The following is a 22,613-nucleotide window of genomic DNA, read 5'->3' on the forward strand; positions in this document are numbered from 1 at the left end:
TCTCTTTGATTAACGAAACTCCTCGCTCTATTTATTTTTATAAAAGTAGTTGACGAGAACATTGGACTAGATAATAGGCTTTTAAGACAGGCCATTTTGGCCTAAATGCTGCGGGCTATATAGACATGCCACATACGCCTTTGCAAGATACTATATTGTGAAATGGACCTGATTCCTGAAAGAGGGAGTAAGATGGGTGGTGGTCTGTAACGCGACTACATGAAGAAAGAAACACTAGTAATGGTGAATCTCTAACGTCTATAAATTAATGGTAGACAGTTTTACCTTTGAAGTAACGTGAGTTTGATCCAAATTCAACTAGCCATGCATATATAAATACATAAGTCGGGTTAATAAATCAATTGGTCAAGAGGTTTCTTGCCGAGAAATTGAAGCCAATCTAACTCGTGTATATATATATATATCTAAATCGAAGGAAAAGCTGCCATTGGTGGGGTAAGATGTTTGATGTATTATATACACTGAATGGATCAAGACAAGTATATAAAGAATCTTATGGATGGTGAGCGTTATATTTCGAGATATTTTTATGTAGTCTATGAGCAAATTAGGAATCATACAGCAGTCTAATAAGGCAAAGTGAATCGACAGTTTTATTATCATATGGCGCTAATGCAAATGCTGTACTATAACCAATATATTATAAAATCCACATATTATCTTGCTGATCTTTAGTCAGAGCTCTCTCCTCTCAAGATTAGGCTATCCAATTACACGCGGGGGACGTTTTCACGTTCGTCATAGACGCACAGGTCGTCATTTCGGAATCGGAAAGCCACGGCGCATGTTCACAACTAACAGAGTCCGGCTCGTGGCTGTGCTGGTAAGTACGTTCGATTTCTAGTCAGAGATCTGTAGAGCCCCGTATAACTGGCTAGAGTGTGTGGTCGATTTGACGCAGAGGGGCGCCGGTCCTCGACTCTTTCCGTTCTACCTGCCACTGGTCATGGATCCCCTTTTCTAGTGCGCAATCCTTGCGTGATATTAAAATGCAGAATGGGTGCGTTTCCCCTGTATGGCTCCATTTTCCACCAAATCGGCTGTGTCATTCCCAGGCTGCCCGTAGAATGGAATAACTCACGTGCTGCCTAGGCTTGTTCGCTAGATTCCGAATTGCTTGCCGTGCGGACTAGCTTTAGCTGTCACTGAGGATAGTGGAGATTTCACTCCGTGCGTGGGAAGTTATCCCGTGGGTCTGTTCGGTGCTGCATATTACCGTCATATGTGATACATAACTATAATTGAGTACTTCATCTCCAACGTTTATGATATACAGCAGGAAATACCGTAAGCGTTGCACATACCTATCATAACATAACCGTCTTCTAATCGCATTTACATTTCTTTGTAAAATACACGAACGTCCCTCTTCATACTGAATAGAACTATATAAATGCCAACTCAATCGTATTTCGCACTATTGGGAAGACCCGGATCTCCAAAATTGAAGGCTCCCACATCTCCTCCCTCCGTCCCCATCGCTCTGAGCTTAAACGAGCTATTCGGATGCGGCAAAATGCCACGCCGGAGCCAAGATTCTACAACGTTTGGCCGAAACAAAAGATCACTTCTGACCCTACCGCGCTGGAAATTGCGAATGATCTACGATATGGTTGTCAGCAAAAAGCTGACGGTGGCGGATATGGCGGAAGCGGCAAAATGCAGCAAGGAATCCATAAACCAAATATGCCAGTTGCTTCAAATCCTAGCCTTTCAGGAGGATGAAAATCCTCCCCCGCCATCTCCGACAGTCAATATCAGTATCTTACCAGCGGGGTCCTCTACCCCTCCATCAGTCACAATTTCGGCGACATCTACCGCTGTGGACATTTACCTGACAAGAAACATCACGGTTTCTGTCCCTCAACCGGGCGCCATCGGAAAACAAGAAGCATGACCGACATGAATGCGAAGAAGATAACCTTTGAGCAAGCTCCATGATCGCTTGCAACAAATAGTGCGCCAAAGCCAATACGTCTCATACTGTAGAACTATCTTGATTGTTTTGCTTGCTGGCTGGGATACAGCGCATGCTGTTGCCCTTGAACATTGTATATAGAGCGTAGACAGATCTTTTTATCCTGCTTATAGCCGACTTTGCTTTCCGGTCCTTAGTCGACTAACTATCTGTCGTGCGCATGTGGTGGAATGCCCGCGTTGAGAGATAGCTTCTGTCATGGAAAGCGGCTCACACCAGGTTAGAAATAGATCGGAAGAATACCATATCGTGCCTGTTTTATTAACGAAAGTGAGCTCAATCGATTTGTGTGATTGCGACTTAGGGAGTGACCGGGACTTAAGCTTGTCAGTCATTTGACCCGTAAATAAATGAAACAGATAACGCCGAAAGGCTTCGAACCTAGCATAAACTGATAGTGAGATGATAGCTAGGAATTGAGTAAATCTCAAAACTATGGTGTATATGGTCCAAGAATATCTTTCTTTCTTTCTTTCTTTTTTTTTTTTTTTTCCATTTTTTTCCAAACGACTTGGATGTCTTTCTCGCAGGGAGATGACTAGCACCATTGTTCGTTATTACCATGACACATATCGAGGTACAAGCTCTAGTGAAGAATCCGGAAACGGTTTGTGGATGATTGGACAATTAGGGTACTTGCTTTCCCCTATCCGCATTGTGGGTAGGCTTGGTTTCGTGTTTCTAAAATAGCCTTACGTTGATAGCTTGGTGAACAGCTGCCTACCCGTTCTTAAGAATGTTTGTCTCCTCCTTCACTCCCTGCCTCCCTTCCCATATTGTAACGCTTGTGCCTTCTGGACGTAATGAATGCGCAACAGGTATTGCAGCGCACTTTTTCGATAGGTATGTTCGGGTATGGCTGCCTTCAATGCGGGTCAAAATCTTCATTCTGCTGCGTTGTGTCCCTCAAATATGAGACAATGTCCCTCTGACCGAGTTCCGAAGATGCGGTAGAACGTTCCGACGGAGAACAGCGGCTTGCCCACGCTGCGGCGACTAACTTCGTACGTTCCCTGAAATTATGCCATATATTTTGAGATGTGGATCTGCACGAGAAAGCCTCACTGCTATCCCCCGAGACTGACGAGTTTCTCATCTCTACCTATTGTTCTAAACAGGCCGATTACCTCACGTCGCTAGTCAAGGAACTGGACCGTGAAGACAACCCGCCGCATATCCGTGCTGCTGCTGGCATCGCATTGAAAAACGCGTTTACTTTCCGAGATCAGGCCAAGTTGCGCGAAGCGCAGCGGCGATGGGCTGTTGAGATCCCCGCGGAAACCAAGGCGCAAGTCAAGGAATCCGCGCTCAAGACGCTGCACACATCCGATCGCCGAGCCCGAAGTTGCGCAGCTCTTGTTATTGTGTCAATTGCCGCTATTGAGCTACCGCGAAGTGAGTGGCCTGAACTAATGCAGACCCTCGTGCAAAATGTGGCGAGCGGGACCGACGCCCTGAAGCACTCATCGCTGACCACCATTGGCTTCATTTGCGAGTCTCAAGATGTCGACCTCCGCGCCAGCTTGCCGACACATTATCAAGCCATCTTGACCGCGGTTCTGCAGGGAGCTCGCCGTGAGGAGCTCAACACGGAGGTCCGTTGTGCTGCCATCGCCGCTCTGGGTGATACCGTGGATTTTATGCGCCCCAGCATCGACAATGAGGGCGAGCGGAACTACATCATGCACATCGTGTCTGAGGCCACTCTGACTGAGGATACTCGTATCCAGACCGGTGCGTTCGGCTGCTTGAGTCGTATTATGGGTGCCTTTTACGATAGAATGCCCTTTTGTATGGAAAACGGTCTACTTGACCTGAGCATCGTAGGCATGAAGAACAGGAATGACGACGTTGCAAAGCTGGCCATCGAGTTCTGGAGTACAGTGTGCGAGGAAGAGATCACCATCGGCAATGACAATACGGTGGCCTATCATGAAGGTTTAGAGCCTCGCCAGCTTGCCGGGTTTGCCCGTAATGCTACTCGTAAGGCAGTCCCCGTGTTACTAGAGGCTATGTGTCGACAGAACGAGGAAATTGGCGGTGATGAGTATGACGTGTCGCATGCCGCATATCAGGCTCTTCAATTGTATGCTCAGTGTGTTCGGGACGATATCGTCTTGCCTGTGGTCACGTTTGTGGGGGAAAATTGCCGTAACGAGGACTGGCGCCGACGAGATGCCGCGGTGGCTGCATTTGGAGCTATCATGGAGGGCCCCGAGCCCAGTGTGCTGGAGCCTTTGATTAAGCAAGCCTTGTCCTTGCCTACTGGCCTTCTTGGGATGATGAATGATAGCGCTCTCCAAGTGAGAGATTCTGCTGCCTACGCCCTGGGTCGGGTGTGCGACAGCTGCCCCGAGGCATTGGACCCTGATCTTCACCTGCAGCCTTTGATCGCTGGCCTCTTGAACGGCATTTCTAGCGACCCCAGGATGGTTGACTCCTGCTGCTGGGCTCTGATAAACGTTGTCGACCGCTTTTCGGGAGATGCTGGTTCTGGAACTAACCCTCTTTCTAAGCATTTCAAGGACAGTGTCAGAACCTTGCTTGCGGTGACTGAACCTCCGCACGCTGATGGCCTCCGCACCGCTAGTTACGAGGTACTTATCTCTCTCGTCCTAAACTCGGCCACTGAAAACCTCGCCGAAGTTTCTGCTCTCTTGGACGTTATCATTCAGCGCCTGGAGCAAACCATCCCCTTGCAACAGCAGGCCGTCAACACCGAGAACCGGGGTCTCCTCGAAGGCAGGCAGACATCTTTGATTAGCGTTATCCTGGCTATTGTTCAGTGTCTAGGGATTAAGATCACCCCTCAGGCCGATCGAATCATGTATGTCCTGCTTCAGGTCCTGTCAACTCACCAAATACAGTCAGGCATTTCCGATGTTGCTTTCACTACCATTGGTGCTGTTGCTAGCGCCCTTAAAGAGGGTTTTGGTGGATATATAGTTCCCCTCGAGCCTTTCATGGTCAACGCATTCCACCATTCAACTGATCCTAGTTTCTGCTCTATAACCATCGACCTTATCAGTGATGTTGTTTGTGCTTTGAACGAGACAGTCAGGCCCTTATGCCATAATTTCTTAAAAGTTCTTGTGGATGTCCTGCCCAACTCTCCCAAACAACTCATACCTGTCATTTTACAAACCTTTGGCGACATTGCCCAGGCTATGGGCTCTACCTTCAAGACTCACCTGCCCGTTGTCGGTCGAGAGCTTCAGGGATTTACCTCGATGGTCACCAAGCCTCAACTGCCTCTTGAAATGGGGGAACACATTATCGCTATTCGCACGGGTATCCTGGATGCTTGGGATGGTATCATTCTTTCGTACAAGGGTGACTCCGACGTCGATCAACTCCACCCCTTCATTGAGTCTATTTTCCAACTTCTGCATATCGTCTCCCAAGGAAGCAATCGTGAGGAGGGTCTGATGCGGTCTTCGATGAGTGTGATAAGGTAAGTTCATGGGCATCACCCACCATCTCCATCCGCTGTTAACGGAGACGCAGTAACCTTGCAGAGGCATTCCCCAAAGGAGAGCTTGCGGCCTGTTTTCGTAACCTCTGGATCACAATCCTGATTCGAGAAATTTGCACAGCCCGCCAGTATAGCCAGCAGACCATTGACATTGCTCGCTCGAGTCGTGTGCAGGTCAAGCACCAGATTAACATGAGTGCAGATGCCGCTTGATATTGGTGCTTACCGGCTGTCCATCATACCGGCCGTGTGTGAGCGGGTTACATCTCGCCAAAATTTCAATTCTTGCCGGTGAAATTCGAATAGACGGTCCGTCAGTTATGCCAGCATCATTATCACTAGCCAGACTCTGGGTTACTTAAGCTGCTGCTTCACTCGGTGTAACATTAGTTCATAGATAGGATAGCAATAAACTCCTTACAGAGCGTGGAGGACCCCATACATCTCCACCACGCTGGCCCTTCCTTCCCCAGCAATCAGTTGTTGATACTTGGTTGTTTCCAGTTTTCTCCGCCTTGGTCTTAGCAACCTCGGCCCTCTAAAGAAATTGCGGTATTATATATCCATGTACGAACTACACGGTCGGCAAGGTTTTACGTCGATTTCCTTGCAGGCTAATTTTTGATTCTAGATTCTGGTGATGACGATCTTCCGATTATTTCCTCGTGATCTGCCACGTCGTTCAAATATTCTTTCTTGGCTATTGATTATGACGGGGCTATCCACAGACTCTGTACTATTGATGTCCATACAATAGATGTAGTATAAGGAACAATTGCTGGCAAATTCCTTTGGTCATGTCCTCAAGCATTGTTTCGGAGAAGAAATAAGACTGCATCAATAATAGAGCTGGTTTAGATCCAAGCTTGATTACATCACAGATCGTACACAGATCGTACACAGAGCCGTCCACTGTGTGAGCGACCGTTTTAATTAATTCATACTCCGATATGAATCGTCACAGATTAGTTATCAGCAGTCAGCGGATTGGGCAGGCCCGCCCGGTCTCTACACGCTAAGTTAGAACCCGCTTTGGACAGGCGGTGGAAATGTAAAGGAAGACAGAATCTATATTATACATGGGTGAAACTCGAGGCTGCGGAATTTCCAAAGGATTCCTGGTAAAAAGCAGCAGGTCGGCTTCGTCTGGCGATGGTGTCGAGAGGCTGCATAGGTGCTCCGCCCTATATCTATACTCTCTAGGTTTCTCGGCATTGAGCTGCTGCACGTAGGTGGGTGTTGTCTCGTCGCTTATACACCCGAGATCCAACAACGGGGTATCAGAAGCCCCGGGAAGGACGCATGAAAAAAAAATATAAAATATAAAAAAAAATTCTGATCTACGGGATTCCCTCTGCTGTTATGTTTAGGATAAATACGTACATATATATATATTTACTGAGTAAGTTGACCGGGCGAATAGTAGTGCAAAAGGTGTCTTGTGAGGTTTGCTTTGACATGACACATTTAGGGTGAGAGACACTGAGCATCATTCTACGCGGGGACTCGTAAAGTTAATGATCATGTGGCTTCATCCTAAATGAAGAGGCACAACGTACTTGACGTTAATTCTCAATCCTGTCACATATGAATTGCAATTTCCCTCGGACTCGGGATTAACGGCGATAACGCGAAGAGCGTCTCAAGGGGGTCTTGACTGAGCTAGACCTCCCGGCTGGTATAGACGTCTCGGCCGAATTGTTTTCGTGGACTGTATTGGGTCTGATGGATGACGCAGACAAGAATTTTTTTTGACGTAAATATAGCTGCAACCAGAGAATCATGAAAAATGTGGATGTTCCCATGAAGCATGCCTCCATATTTTCGTGAAGCATAGGAATTTTTTTGATAATGAACGCCTCTCAAAATTGCTTCGCAGAGGTAGGTCTCCCACATATATGACCTGGCTCGGATGGGGAAAACCAAAAATTGGCTTATCGTCTAAATTTAGTTGCGAGGTTCAAATGTAAGCATTTGATAACGAACCCTTAGCGTCACAGAGTTAGATAGAGTTGCTCAGAGACCACAATATAATTTGCTCTGACTAGGAGCTGATAGTGATACAAGTCTCGAGAGCAAGGACATGACCATTTGTGGAAGTGCTTAAGACAAACAATGGATCCGCAAATCGTCGATCTTACGTCTCAAAGCGTTCTAAAATCCGAGGACATCAAAGGTCGAGCGACTGCGATTTTCTAAGGTCAACAACCACCAACCAAAATCCTAAGAGTAGGTCATGATGACGAGAGAGAGAGTTCGCTACACAACTCAGAGCCTTGACAAGAAGTTTATCAGGAAACGCAGGCCCCCTGTTTATTAGTGCAGACAAATCTGCGACTCCACCCAGAATTCATTCGGTGTCGGCGTCAAATCAAATTTACTCCCAGTCCAGAGATACTGTAGAATGGCCAACATACGAAGATGATTGAAATAACAATATGATACAATATACGATAGCTTCGGATATCTCTGTTCTTTTTGCTGACTGACAGGTATCTCAAGCGTGAGTGCACCGATAATATGCTGCTTTTTTTCCCCCGGTCAATACTGGGCACCCAGACGAACAGAATATAAATAACAAATAAATAACAAATATATTGACTTGGTGATTCCTGAAGAGTATTTGTAGTTCCAAAAGCTAGCGCGCTCGGTGCTCCTCTGATTACCAGCTCTACGCTCCTGAACAGCACAAATAGTGGCACGATTCAGCACATGGAATTCCCCAACACGGTTTGTTCTGACCCGCCCAAGGCTGAAGAGCTGCTTTTTTCACCATGTAACTAGGACCTTATTGAAGCCACGTGGAGATCAAGGTGGAAGGAAATTTAATGCGCGTTGATACTGTAGGAGTCAAATTACGAGATTCGTGCAAGATGTGTGATCTTCACAAGTTATGCATCAATGACATAAACGCCCTGTAGCGGCTTTTTTCCTTTCTCTCTTTTTCTCTTTTTTTTTTTTTTTTTTTTTTTTTTTTCTTTTGCCTTATCAATTACTAACCCTAATATCAGGACGCCCTGATAGCAGTGATTTCTCTGGGCCTGTGACGCTCAGTATTGCAGCAGATTGCTACAACTGAAGCGTAGCCTGGTAAGGGTGAGCAGCTCGCAACGCATATCTCCCTCCCCCATTACGGAATACCATAGCGGCACCGACTAGAGCGTAATCTAGTGTATAATCGGCAAACATGAAACGTGGGACAAAGGCAACTCGGGATCTCCACGCTTTGACGGCAATTGACTTACAGTCATTGTATCGTAAATTCTGCGTGATTATCGCGCGGTAGGTTTATTACTATGAGGATACAACTAATTACATAAGCCTCGTCTCATTCCATAAAGCATGCGAACACTTCCGCAGATGTTGTTCCATATTTCTCCCATGTCCTGATTCCCTTTCGTCCCAAATTATAATCTTGAGGATCAAACAGGAACCCACTACGAATGGACTACCTCGTATCGGAAGAAGAGGCAGCAAATGACATGGAGTTCTGTCCGTTTCCCAAATCAACAGACGAAGATCATCTTGTGGAGCGAAGTAACGTCAGCCAACTTACATTGCCATCCCCATCCCGTGCGCCCGTCGTGGAACCACAGGCTACACAGAAATCCTTCAATTCCAGGCTAGCGCAAAGGCAGGCACAGCGAAACTTTCGACAAAGGCAAAAAGAGCAAAGAATGCGGGAGCAGGCCAGAATTGAGGAACAAAGCAGAGAACTCGAAAAGGAACAGCATACTAGGAAAGGTTTGGAGGAGCAAGTCCAACAGCTCAAGGCCGAGATTGTACAACTCAATTTCAGTGCTGAAAGATGGAAGGAGAACTCCACGGTCCTGCAAGGAAGCGTGAAGGCCTTACAAAAGAGCCTCGATCTTCTTCATCGAGGGTCTACCGCCCTATGCCATGACGCCAATCAACCAAGGGCAAGAAGCAAAACCCCCCCTTAGTCCCTCCTCCAGTCAGCCCAGTCCAGGGAATCATGTCCCTCCCCGCAACTTGTCCCATCTTCCAAAGTTTCTCGGTAAGTAGCGCCTGCGTTACCTGTATCTACACGACATGAGTCTGACCGTTATAGGGAAAGCAAAACTGCGGCCGATGATATCGCCCATTTCACCCATGCTCGTGACCCAAAAGGGGGCACGTCTCCCCCTCGCTCCTCCCCGTCCCTGATTCGTTTCCAGTCTGCTCCTAGGCAGGAGCGATAAAGAAGAACCGGAATGATCAGCCGAAGATAGCGCAGATTTTAGCCGGGAACATTGCCCGGTCGGGTGGTGCGGTGTGGTTGTAAAGATGGGGCCACCGGGCAACAAACGGGAAGAAAGCAGTCTCGGTTTGGACCAGGCCCCAGAATCGTGGTACACGACGTTCACAAATCTTCCTAGAATTGAGTAATTGAGCACATGGCCGTACTACGATGCTAGCATGACTACAAGCAACGCACGCTTGTTCAATATATTATCTATAATTGAAAACATGATAACTCTCCTGACAGAGCCCTAAAATCACGTGGGGTGATCGGTCTCAAGATCAGAATTCCTAAATTTTCGTAGCTCAAGATGATGCGAAAAATGTATGCCTTCTTCATTGAGGAGGCAATATTCTAAACAGACCCCCGTCTTCGCTTCCTTGATTGCAGAACATGCTGTTCACCAAGATCGTGTGGGCGTAGGGCGAATTGAACATTCTGAGGGCGATTGTCATTCTGGGCACGTGTCAGCAAATCCTCGGTGCATTGTATGGCACGGCAATCATTGCATACGCTATCCATGCAAGTTCTCTGGGGGTCTTGCCGGCTTTTGTGTGATGGCCAATCACGGATGAGAGTGCTTTTGAAATAGATCTTCCATCGTGCCATACTTCCTTTGTTTTCCGGTCCTGTTTTTAATATATTTTATTTTTCTGGTCACTGAGTCCCATTCTCAACCCTATAAAGACTGAAAAACTAAATCTAAATTAGTCCCACAGCCAAATTGATCCATTGCTAGAATTAGAATATATTTACTCCATCTTGGTCCTGGGATCTAGGGGTCCTCTGGAAAGCCCCACTGGCTCAGCTAAGATGGTGATGGTGCCCTAACAAGTTAGATATTGTAGCTCTGCTATGACTTTAATCGTAAACGTGATCACAATAGCCTCCGTAGCGGACTGGTACGGTGGAGAACATCATGGTCAACCAGCCAAATATCTGACCAGTCCCGTCTCTGAACGGGCCAAAACTAAGATTAAGAAGGTGGGATCCACATTTTGCCTGATCAATCTACCAGGATGACACTGCTCAACTGAAAACGATGAGCCCCTACACAATTATGGAATCAACCTACATGGTTTGTCTTGTCCTACGTATGACGCACGCACCGGCAGAGTGGAGTGAAGCGGTCATGACGCACTTCCTAAAATAGAAGGATAGAAGAAGAAACGGAAGCATGTCGCTGTCCAGAAGCAAACTGGCCCCGTAGCCCAAAATAGATGCTTCTATCTTAAGCGCAAGGACAGGCTGAGACGACGTTTCTTATATAGTCCATTTTCTCCGTCCAAAAAAAAAAAATTGATTGCCATACTGACCAAAATGGGGAAAGTCGCCCGCAAGATTACTCAGATTATCAATCCCAGAGACAGAAAAGTCACATTCAAGAAAAGGCATGATGGTGTGATGAAAAAGGTACACGAGTTGGGCATACTTTGCAATCAGGACACATTTCTTTTCGTTCGAGACCGTGTAACCCAACGGGTCCGAATGTTTTCATCACTCGAGGAACATTTTATACCCCACTACGCAAATATCAAACAAGAGGATCGCCAAGGTCCTAGTGATATGCAACGGCACTATAACAAAACGAGGAAAATAGCCGCCGCTCCAAATACCCTGTCATCCCCTCCGCCAAGGAATGAAACCCAGCATGAGAATGAGAGAATCGTGTATTCATCGCTACTCCAACAAGGCCAGGCTTGCCACAGGATACTGAACAGTATATTATCACTTCAGTTCCAATAACGGTCCGAAACGGCTACTCTGTCCCTCGTCGTTTTTGTCACTCCCCGCAATAAAATTAGCGATCATTCTTTCAATATAGAATAAACAGCGGCACATACTATCATCTCTGGAACCATCGATAGCCACCGAGCATTTAGAGATAGCATTTACTGGATAACAGAACAGATGAGTAATTCGCCAAAATTGGCCAAAATTGGCCAAAATTGGCCACTTTGGTCTTGGGACCACTTGCTTGGTCTTGGGACCACTTGCTTGGTCTTGAGACCACTTTGCTTGGTCTTGAGACCACTTGCTTAGTCTTGAGACCAATCTTTTGGTCTTGGGCCCACTTGCTAGGTTTAGATGGATGGATGATTTATTTGCCCGCTTATCATCGCCTCCACCCAATTTCGTGACCTGCTAGAATGAGTCTATTTTCGTACTGGAGCCCACTTTCCAACCACACTACATATTGCTTTTGTTCCTCGTGTTCCTCATTCTCAACAACGGTAGAGCATTATGATCCTAAAAAGCTTCTTGCGTCGGTGGTTGCTCAACATGTCCCTTTTTTGTTCAGTGATTCATGCTCATTTGATCATGACCTCGCCTGAGCCCTATAGTCTAGGTACACTAAATAACTCTCCATTAGCCGGTGATGGTAGCGACTTTCCTTGCAAACTGCGCGCTAACGCGTTCGAGGCCCCTCGGACTGAAACAACGATTGGAGTGGGCCAATCGCATCAGCTGATATTCAAGGGAAGTGTCACGCATGGAGGAGGCTCATGCCAGATCAGTCTGACCAAGGATCTTGAGCCATCTAAGAGCTCAGAGTGGATGGTAATTACGTCCTTTATTGGTGGATGTCCGGCCAATGTGGATGGTAATCTCCCCAGTGACCCCTCTCGGATCGAGAAATACCCATCCAACTTCACCATTCCTCACAATATCACGCCCGGCAAATACACACTGGCCTGGACCTGGTTTAACCGCCTTGGAAACCGCGAGATGTACATGAATTGTGCACCTATCACGGTAACAAGTGACACCTCCAGGGGGGCGCTGTTAAGTCCATCGAGCGCTCATCCACCCTCCCTGCCATGTTCGTGGCGAACGTGAACGGCTGTACCACCACCGCAGGCATTGATATCAAATTCCCTGAACCTGGCGAAAGTGTCGAATTTAATGGACAGCCTGCTAACCTTGCATCTGATGAACAGCCTGCCTGTACTGGCGTCTCGACATTTGGCGTCCGTCCTTAGATCATCTACTACAGCTGAAGCATAAGTCGAAGGTGAGATCTTGCACGCTGGAAGGTTCGGGAGTAAGGTGATTGTGGCCCTGGAGTATGAGGTTGCTTCCTAGCTAGTAGAACAGATCCTGTCCTCCAGTCGCTCGCGTGCCTAGGTCTTGTGAATCTTGTGCCTCTCCTTGCACTCACCTTGCCTTGCTCTCACCTTGCTCTCACCTTGCTCTCACCGCACGGCGGCAAATCCGATCGTAGAGTCAACCAATATCGGAAACTGATCCAATAATCAAATAACTCTGATTTTTAAACAAACACTTCCAACTGGTAGTCCTGCAACCTTAAAGCATCAACATACATAGGGCCAAGCTGCTTACCATTCCCAAGCCTCGTAAAGTTTCTTCTTCGTGTTGAACATGAATGAACACAAGGAATACCTATTTTGCAACGATTGTTTTTCGACCGTCATATCTTTGTCGATAATTCGCAACCTCACCTCAGTCTCAAAGCCCATGCAAGAGATGACAGTGGAAAGGAGCTTGTTCCGTCCCGCCGATATACCAACGCGAAACAGGGCTTGCGGCGTCATGTGCCCGTACAGTTCATCAACGGCCCATACCCTGACGCCGTCACAGATTACGTGCCAGGACGTGAGATAGAACGGCATCTAGAATAAATCAAGAAAGCTAAGGTTGATGGAACCACAACAATTGAAGAAAAGAAAAAGGGGAAAAAGGAATCTACTTGGATTTTCTTTCAATGCAGTGCAGTGTTCCTCTCCTCAGTGCGGCATGTATTCTTCAACGATACTTCGTGGATAGTCATTCTGCGAACTACTGAACTGGCTTGGATACTGTGCATGTAACTCAGTCCTCTACTGTATCGAGTAACCCTACTAGGCGCCAACAGGGACCTAGTACAAACATTCTCCGTTAACTAGGTTCATTATGATTGCGTTAGCGCTAGGACTTGGTTGCATTGAAGCCTCATTCCCGCTGTCAGATCTATTACTCGAGCGAGAATGGAAAGCATCAAGTCAGCCTCAGCTGCCGCAATAATTTTCTGAGGTAGGTCTCGGCGTTAGAACCTTGTTCGGTACAGGTAAGACGACGTTCCAGCAAATACCTTTGAGGATGGAGCTTGCTTCCGAAGATGGGACTGTTCAATTTCCGTATCCCATTCTGGTCTGGGCTTTCCTTCCGCACAAATGGACATGGAGTTCATTGGTCAGGATAGATTATCAAAGTTACTAGCTAAATCGGTTGAGGCTTGCCTGTACGTGTATGGGAAGACGGTTGTTGCTGCTTGATTATATCTGCATATCGCCGGGACCCTTGTGGTGCTCTCGGCTTATTGGTTCGTGGTCAGATATAGCCTCTCATCGCAAGGTGAGACTGCGCGGAACCTGCCGGTCGCTTGATCATGAACACAGAAAAATATGGGCATCTACGACTGCTCAGTTTTGAGGCTTCTGTCGCATTAAACAAATACAGTATAAGTTCCGCTATCATTTGACATTGCCCCACCATAACTTTCAGCTGACGAGCGCCCTCACAACATCATCATGCTAGATTGACCGACTACCAAAGCAGGGTATAGGTTCCGCAAACATCTTCCAAGCCCCATCTTCTCACGATGGGGACACAATGTCATTGCAACAGTAAAAACAAAACATGGGTTTCTCGACATGGGGACTTTGCTTTCGACATTCGAGTTCTCACATCGAAATAATACTGTTCATTTTCAGGAGTGCCGTTGGAATCAATCCATGAGTGAAAAACCAGTCGGACGTGGGATGCTAAGCTTAATATTTCCGTTAGCGTTGGTCATATCCTTGCCGGGCTCCGGGGTTTGTGCAAATACGCAGCTAATTCGGATGGCCAGGTACGAATAAGAAAATACAAAATACAAGTACGCAAATAAAGATGTGACGTGTACAACGAAATGGAGGAAAGACCAGGGATTAATTAGTTCGGGATGTTTGACAACTTCGATAAAGCAACATGACAGTCTCCAGGTAATGGGTCGGTCGATAGGTAAAGAAGCGCTTTCCTTAATATGACGTGGTACACGGAACGCCTGCGGTTGCTCAATGATGGGTTCGACCACTATTTGGGTTTGACTGAGGCTTGGCCAAAACAGAAAGCCTTACATTGAAGATTTAAGACCAAAAAAAAGTTCTATTGGTATGTCGTCCACATAATCCGGTCGGAGGGATTTTTGGACTTGTTCGTGTTTGAACCCTATATCTAAATTCAGCGCCATTGGTGAGTATGCACGAAAATGATACTGTACTTGTATTAAAGCTTTCTTCCCATGTTCAGATATCCTTCTAACTAAAAGCCACGCGCAATCTTCAATGCCCCTACTAAACTTACCTAATGAACTCTTACTACTTGTGGCGGAAGGCTGGCTGTGCAGAAGCGATATCAATGCCCTACTGCGGACGAATTCGCGCTTTTACAGTCTATTAGTCGTATATCTCTATCGATACGACGTACAGCAGTTTGGAAGCTCCGCTCTCTTCTGGGCTGCAAGGTCTGGACCAGCAGCTACAGCAAAGATGTCTTTACAGGAAACAGTTGACCTTCGTGCATTATCTAGCCTAACTCAGAGCCTCCTAGTAACAGCAGTAAAAAGCGACCAGCACTCTGTGGTGGAATTACTTCTTGGTACCAACGCAATAAATCCAAACTGTAAGAACTTCTACGGGCGCACACCTCTGCTACTGGCGGCATCCACGGGGCAAACCGCCATGGCTATGATACTCATTGATTATGGCGGGGAACTTAATCATATGGATGTAACAGGGGCGACTCCACTGGCAATCGCCGCAAAAAATGGGCATACATCTGTGGTAAGACTGTTACTTTCTATGAAGGAAGTTAATCCAAACCTAAGGGACTTTTTCGGGAGGACTCCCTTGCGCCTGGCCGCAGAAAATGGACATGTCTCAGTAGTCAAACTGCTAGTAGCGGTAAAGGCCGTTGATATCAACTGCAGGGACCTTCAGGTACGGCAGACGCCTCTGGAGGTCGCTCGAAACCGGGGTCATGAAACGGTTGTCCAGGTTCTTTGTTCCGCCCTAAATCAAAGATTGTCTTCGGTTTGGCGACTTCAAGATACATGCTAATGACCCAAGTCATAACCTTTTCGATAAGTGAGCTTACCACCCCATCAAAAACAAAAACGCGTCGGGTAATTAGACTTTGTCTATTCAACCACCCAATATGCCGCCAATTAGCTTTCAGTGCTCTCAAAAACGTGTAGGGCAAGATGGTAGAGCCTTGTTAGCTATTCAGATCAAAAACTGAGTTTTATACGTAGATCTGCAGCGGGATTTGATGCGCACCGCTCCACGCTCTCGACGCGTCTTGATTGCATTAACTATCGCGCCGAAACTCGCCATAAACCGACTGATTAAGTTGAGGAATTGCTTTACCATTGGAGAGCCGTTTTGTAATGGGTGATCGCAATTGAAGCTATTTGTGCGGGAACGTGTGTGCCACCGCCATCCGTTATTTTTAGGCAATGTCGTTAAGGATGCATGGTTGAAGCACACCAATCTCCCATTGGATTGGCGAACCGAACTGAGTTATAATGGATGGACGACCGATGAAATAGGTCTCAAATGGCTTCAAAAGCTCTTTATTTCATCGACTACATGTCAGACAAGGGGAGGCATCGTCTCTGTATCTTCACGGTCATGGGAGCCTTCTTTCCCTCAATTTGACTCGATTGCTCTCAAAACAAAACTATAACAATCTGTATGCCAGCGCATTTATCTCTCCTGCTACAGCCTCTGGGTATCGGCTGTGTTGGGGTGGTAGAACGGGCATAAGGGAAGCTAGTAGAGTCGCAAATGAAGCTTTGCATTAGTCGTGTCGATAAATCCGACTTCCTTTCGAATAGAGACATTCAAGCCGGAAACCATTCTCAATAGCTTAGCAGCTGCTGGCATAGCTCTTTTTGATCCGAATCGAGTGATTTCAAAGCTAAATGTACACCTTAATATCCCTCCGCCTCCTCTGAGTCGTGAACGCGATTCTAGCCGCACGCCAAAACCACCGCACACAGTAAAGAACGTACGCCGACAAGCTTCCTCTATCAAGAAAATGCTATAAGAGGACCGACCCCTTGCGTGTCGAAAAAGCTTTTGAGCAGATTTTAAAAGGCTGCCAATTACCCATTGCGTATCATGCGCCAGGGGAACCACGAGTTACGTGCCGCTAATGCAAAAAAAGAAAAAAAAGAAAACCACAGAAAACAAAGCGTACGAGGAGGTGAATAGTCCCTGAGGGCGGTAGGTCAGTTCTAGAGGCGATATCGATGGTCTCGGGACCGGCAATGGCCCATGAAGCCTGCTCAGGTCGAGATGGAGCTTTATCGCCGACGTCGAATCGGACCAATAAGGAGAGACCACAGCGACGCAGCCTCTGCAAAAACGTAGGACATGGGAGGAGAAATAGGTGCACGGGGGTATCTGAATAGTTTTAATCTTACTGAACTTAGGTTGTGATTGAAAAATTCAATAATAGGTGGGTGGCCAGCTCGCTTGTCAAAAACATTATTAACTCAAGCCCGCCAATTGTACCAGAGCAGTGAAGCATGAGGGATAAGCAGGAAATCATGACGCCGCAATTTGCACAAATACAGTGGACAACGAGCGGCATGGAGTCTGGGGTATGCCAAAGATTAGCGGACTTGGTTTAGACTCGACCAAACTATGCAAAATACTGTATAGATTTCACCTTTCGATCCTTCTTATTAGATGCGGCATCGATCTAAACTTCCAGTGTTTGACAGGGCGCCTCCCATTCCTATCTTTGAGATAATGGACAATGGCCTCCAGGCTCGTCATTCGCCAAACGGACTGGTCGTCGGTCTATTGAAATCTCTTACGTCCAAACCGATGGACCTTCGACTGTCTTGTTGTGTCAACCGGGATATACTTGCACTACCCAAATTCTTATCTGACATCAAATAAGGAAGGCCAGTATATTTCCGCAAAATAGTTCCTCTGCTCGACACTAGTTGCCAATCCGATGGGTATAACATGGAAGTCCCCAATTAGAGTCGTATGAAGTAATGTTTCACTTAGGCGGTAATCTCCCCACTTTCAGTAGCAGATCAAATACCGACCAGAGGACGCAGGGCCGAACTTACCATATGCATTTCATTGAAAGTGTACGCCCTATTACACTCGTCCGTGATTGTCTTTGGCCGGTGTCTGACAGGATTGTCTGCCCAGCACAATTAACAGCAAACCTGTGAGTCGCTAATTTCATTGATACTTTTTTGTCACTCAAACCGGGTAGAGCCTCGTAGACGTAGACATTGCCCCCACTGCTTATTGAGACGGTAGCGGCAAATTTCAGTAGACACCACAAAGGCGGAATCGTTCAATTGCTGCCAGCCATCTGGTCGGCCTGTACAGTAATAATAAATGGGTTCAAAAGGTCTAATCATCTGTCGTGAGGCCTGCGTCTATCAGCCTACCACAACGGTAGTCCAAAGTCCAGTTGTGGCCCACAAATCGTTAGTTCACTTAAAGGCGCCATCGTCAGTGTGCGGGGGATTCAAGGGCCCAATACAGTGACTCTCTCAATAGTCGTTCCAAGACAGAATTTAGATAAAGCGAGGACTGAGTGCGAGGAGCCCTTTCGTAAGTTCGAACGGAAAAATAAAGTTCTTTCTGTAGGATAATTTCGGCCCTAAATGTATAAAAGAACACGCAGGGATAGCTGTGAAGTGTTAGTAGGCCTTTCGGTTGCGTTCAATGTATTGGAAGCCTCACGCGCGACATACACCTTTCCTGAAAGCGTATTCAGGTTTATTCTGGCTCTGTGAGCCACAGAAACACGCTGGCCGGGGGTTGTGGCCCTTTAATCACTTTCGTTTGACGAGCTCATGCAGTCCAGAAGACCATCAGTCAACTCCAGCACGGTGCTGAAAGGCGGGGGAAAGGCGTAGGCAAAGAAGAAACATCACCACATAGCTGCGCGTAATTCACATCGAGGCACTCCTCACCAAATGATAAAGCAAATATTTCGCCACTTACATAACGATATGATGACTGTTTAGGAACCGGAGCGACCTTCACGCTAATAAGTTGATGATCTGTAGACACACAATCGTAACTATATAATTATATAATTAGCAAGCACTAACGTGGTTCCCAGCGGGTTCGTCATCCCTGCCGATCCGTCATCCCACCTCAAATCTTCTGCCCCTACCCAACCACCGATCTTTAAACGCCTATTATGCCCCCCAAACGAAGTCAAAAAGCTCAAAAATCCATCGAGCAGGAAGGCAGGATCTCGCTAGCTATCAAGGCTATTCAGAATGGCAGAATTACCACGATCGCTGCTGCTGCTCGCTCTTTTGATGTCCCCCGTACAACTCTTGCAGATCGGATGAAAGGCATTCCTAATCTGTATGAAGCAAGGGGTACAGGCCATAAATTCACGCAACTAGAAGAGGTATCAATTCAGGATTGGTTAATCTCTATGGATCAGAGAGGCGCCGCGCTTACAATCGCGATGTTGAGAGATATGGCTAATTTACTGCTTGAGCACCGCGGAGACAATGCCCCCCAGACCGTTGGCAAAAATTGGCCAACACAATATATTAAACGACATCCTGAGCTCACTACTCGATTCTCTCGCAAATATGACTACAAACGCGCCCTAATGGAAGACCCAAATACTATTATTGAGTGGTTTAACCTTGTCGAAAAAACGATTGCTCAATATGGTATCACTTCGGATGATATCTATAACTTTGATGAATCGGGGTTTGCAATGGGAATCAGTGCGACGACGAAGGTTATTACGCAGTCATTTTACACCGGTCGGAGGGGCGTTTTACAACCTGGCAATCGTGAATGGGTGACTGTTATTGAATCAATTTGTGCCTCCGGACGGGCGCTCCCACCATACGTTATCTTTAAAGGGAAACACTTTATGGTACGATGGTTTGACGACCTTCCAAAGCATTGGGCTCTTAACGTTAGTCCGAACGGCTGGACAAGCAATGAAATTGGCGTTGATTGGCTCCAAAAACACTTTATTCCGCATACAATAAGTCAGACTAAAGGGAAACATCGTCTTTTGGTCCTCGATGGCCACGACAGTCATCTTACAGCAACATTCGATAAGATTTGTCAGGAGAACAACATTATACCAATCTGTATGCCTCCGCATGCCTCTCATCTTTTACAGCCTCTTGATGTTGGTTGTTTTGCTGTGTTAAAGCGCTCTTACGGAACGCGGGTTGCGGAATATACCCGATTAGGCATCGATTCTATCGAAAAAGATGACTTCCTTGATATCTTTCCAGCGGCTCGTGACGACTCATTCAAAGAGTTTATCGTTCAGAATGCCTTCGCAGCTACTGGTTTAGTACCATTAGACCCCGATCGAGTGTTATCAAAGCTCAACATTCGTCTTCAATCTCCGCCTCTACAAGAGCGACCAGTTTCACAAGGTTCAACATCAGGCAGTAATATCTCTACCGGCATCCCTAGGACGACTAAGCAGCTAGAAAAACGCAAATCTAGGCTCAATTCTGGTCTTAGTTCAGCTGCTGATAAGATCTCTTCCCCTACAAAACGTGATCTTCAACAGTTCTACGATATGTCGGTTAAGCTAGTTCACGAGCACATCTTAATGCGGGATGAAATCAAGCGTTTACGGGAGGGAAATAGAAAACAGACGAAAAAGAGGGAGAGATCGAAGAAGCGAATGCCTAATATAGGTAGTTTAACAGAGGTTTTGGATCCTACTACCAATGTTGGTGGTGAGGGAGGTGTTGGTGTAAGATATATATCTGATCATACACCTACTCTAGAATCCCAGGTTGAACCTACACTTCCTATTTTGCCCCCTGTACGTCGGCAAAATACATGTTCTAAATGCGGAGGAAAAGGGCATAGGTTTACTACATGCCTGCAGAAGTTTTAAATCGTCAATTTAATGGTGTTTTGGTTGCTTGAATGGCGTTTGAAAAATGTACAAAATTTGAAGATTTGATGGGGTGACGGACCGGCAGGGATGACGAACCCGCCGGGAACCACGTTAGTTAGACAGTTCGGATAAGTTTATGTAATTCAGAGCATTGGAAAAGTTTTAGTGAAAACAAACTAAGTCAACTGGCAGGTGATGAGTGCATATGTAGCCACTTGAGCAGATCTTTCACTTCGCATACACGCACAAGCCTGCAAATTTCGTGACCAGTTATACCCCCTGATTATTGGCCGATAGCTAAGCCAGGGCAGTCGCCCACCTGTAGTGAGACCGAAGCGCTTAGATCATGCCGTCCATCACGCGCGGGCTTCAGTCCGAGTCGCTTTTTTAACATGTATCTGTCTATTGTTATACCTACAGCCAGGTAATTTAGAACCGATAATATGGATCGTCTTTTTTATGCTGCTTATGTCAAATAACACTGCTTTTTTTTCCTATCCCCGCCATGAAATTCTGCAAGCGGAGAATAATAAGCCCCCTTGACCCTCCCCTCAACGAATAGTAATAGAGAACCATCCTAGGCATACGATGCTCATCAATAAACCAGAAGAAGCCATGGAACTTTTGTAGTTTATACGTCATCACCCAAAATCTTAAACTAAGCTGTACATATATTTGCCACGAAGCAAAAATCTTCTGCCATGTGCATGTAAACCCAAAAGATCATTATTTCCCACTCCAGATTTACTGCTTTAATACATCGGCAATGAAAAAAGTATTAACGTGTATCGGGTAAATATCCTAGCAATCGACGCAAAAAAGGGCAGAGGTATGACTGACTTTGAGTCTGCTGCAATAGAGAAACATAGAACGATTTCACGTCTTGGTAACGAAACTGTTGCTATCCTTGAAAATTGGCGCAACTGCAAGATGGTTCACTTCATCCACGTGTATGGCAGGCAGCATAACACTACCCTGGATACAGCACAGCTCCATGTTCAGCTTCTATGGGAGGCCGTTAAGCACAAGATTTCACAAGAAGCTATGTACCATGGCATATGCTGGCGTCAAACACGAATACGGTACCATCCGTCCTGGCTCCGAAGGGAAGTCATACGAATGTGTACCGGGGAAAAGGGAGTCAAACGTTTGAATGAGATATGGTACTACACATGTGTTTTTCGCATCAATCTGAAGATTGAAGCAAATCTCGATGAATGCCTTGAGCGAGACTTGCGAGACCTCATCGGGCAATTTATAAAGGTAGACAAGTTCGAATGCACAGGAGGGGGTCTCAATGATACCACAAAGCGCATGCGCACTTTAAGAGACGAGATCCAATGGCTAATTGATGGGTCAGTGACAGGAAGGATTGCAGGGGACCGTCAATGGTTTGGTGAAAAATTCGGCATTGGAAGGGATATTTAATGATGAGACGCATAAAACATGAAATAAGAGACTTAGAAAATATAACAGACACGTGTCTAAGTTTCATTCCAAGAACGCCTTTGCGCAGCTACACCGATAAGTGACAGTCTCAAATTAAATGATTTGAAAGATACTCGACCAATAAAGCCCTTAAGCTCGAGTCTACGTCACAAAGATATTTAAAGTAAATACGTCGTGGAGAGGAATCTTAACATCGTCCTTAAATAGCTTCCACAAAAAACTTCTACTGTCTATATATGGGTAACAAGGAACGCAGGGGCTACAGGTTCCAATCCTATTACTGTCACAACTGTTACCCTGAAGGACCCACTGAAGAAAGCCTACGCTCTAGTTGACTTATTGTGTCGAGCTTGGTTAGACTTGTAATGAGCTTTGAATTCTATTTTGGCAATAGGGCACACCAGACATGATTAAATGGGTATGTGTAAAGTAGAAATAGAATGTACACTGAATCAGCGCGAGCCTACCTCCAATTCTCTTACCCTTCTTGAAATATCTTGCGAACATTGCTT

The 22,613-nt window shown here is 46.3% G+C and overlaps 4 protein-coding genes across 4 annotated transcripts; 3 read left to right on the forward strand and 1 right to left on the reverse strand.

Annotated features, from left to right (window-relative positions):
* Positions 1-2,802: 2,802 nt before the first annotated feature.
* On the forward strand, positions 2,803-5,687 carry N7508_011151 (uncharacterized protein; the record flags this gene model as incomplete). The annotated part of the gene is made up of 4 exons (XM_058469211.1): positions 2,803-2,842; positions 2,945-3,003; positions 3,118-5,453; positions 5,507-5,687. The coding sequence occupies 4 exons, from the start codon at positions 2,803-2,805 to the stop codon at positions 5,685-5,687; spliced, it is 2,616 nt and encodes an 871-aa protein (XP_058314189.1).
* A 3,230-nt stretch (positions 5,688-8,917) lies between these two features.
* On the forward strand, positions 8,918-9,676 carry N7508_011152 (uncharacterized protein; the record flags this gene model as incomplete). The annotated part of the gene is made up of 3 exons (XM_058469212.1): positions 8,918-9,301; positions 9,419-9,492; positions 9,547-9,676. The coding sequence occupies 3 exons, from the start codon at positions 8,918-8,920 to the stop codon at positions 9,674-9,676; spliced, it is 588 nt and encodes a 195-aa protein (XP_058314190.1).
* Positions 9,677-12,039: 2,363 nt separating this feature from the next.
* Positions 12,040-12,701, forward strand: N7508_011153 (uncharacterized protein; the record flags this gene model as incomplete). The annotated part of the gene is made up of 2 exons (XM_058469213.1): positions 12,040-12,474; positions 12,519-12,701. The coding sequence occupies 2 exons, from the start codon at positions 12,040-12,042 to the stop codon at positions 12,699-12,701; spliced, it is 618 nt and encodes a 205-aa protein (XP_058314191.1).
* A 5,547-nt stretch (positions 12,702-18,248) lies between these two features.
* On the reverse strand, positions 18,249-18,824 carry N7508_011154 (uncharacterized protein; the record flags this gene model as incomplete). The annotated part of the gene is made up of 3 exons (XM_058469214.1): positions 18,249-18,429; positions 18,494-18,568; positions 18,631-18,824. Coding segments are annotated over 3 exons (450 nt in total), but the record flags the coding sequence as incomplete, so codon positions are not given.
* Positions 18,825-22,613: the final 3,789 nt, after the last annotated feature.

Source organism: Penicillium antarcticum (genome assembly GCF_028974205.1).
Source record: "Penicillium antarcticum strain IBT 31339 chromosome Unknown utg000010l_segment0_segment0, whole genome shotgun sequence".
NCBI classification, from domain to species: Eukaryota; Fungi; Ascomycota; class Eurotiomycetes; order Eurotiales; family Aspergillaceae; genus Penicillium; species Penicillium antarcticum.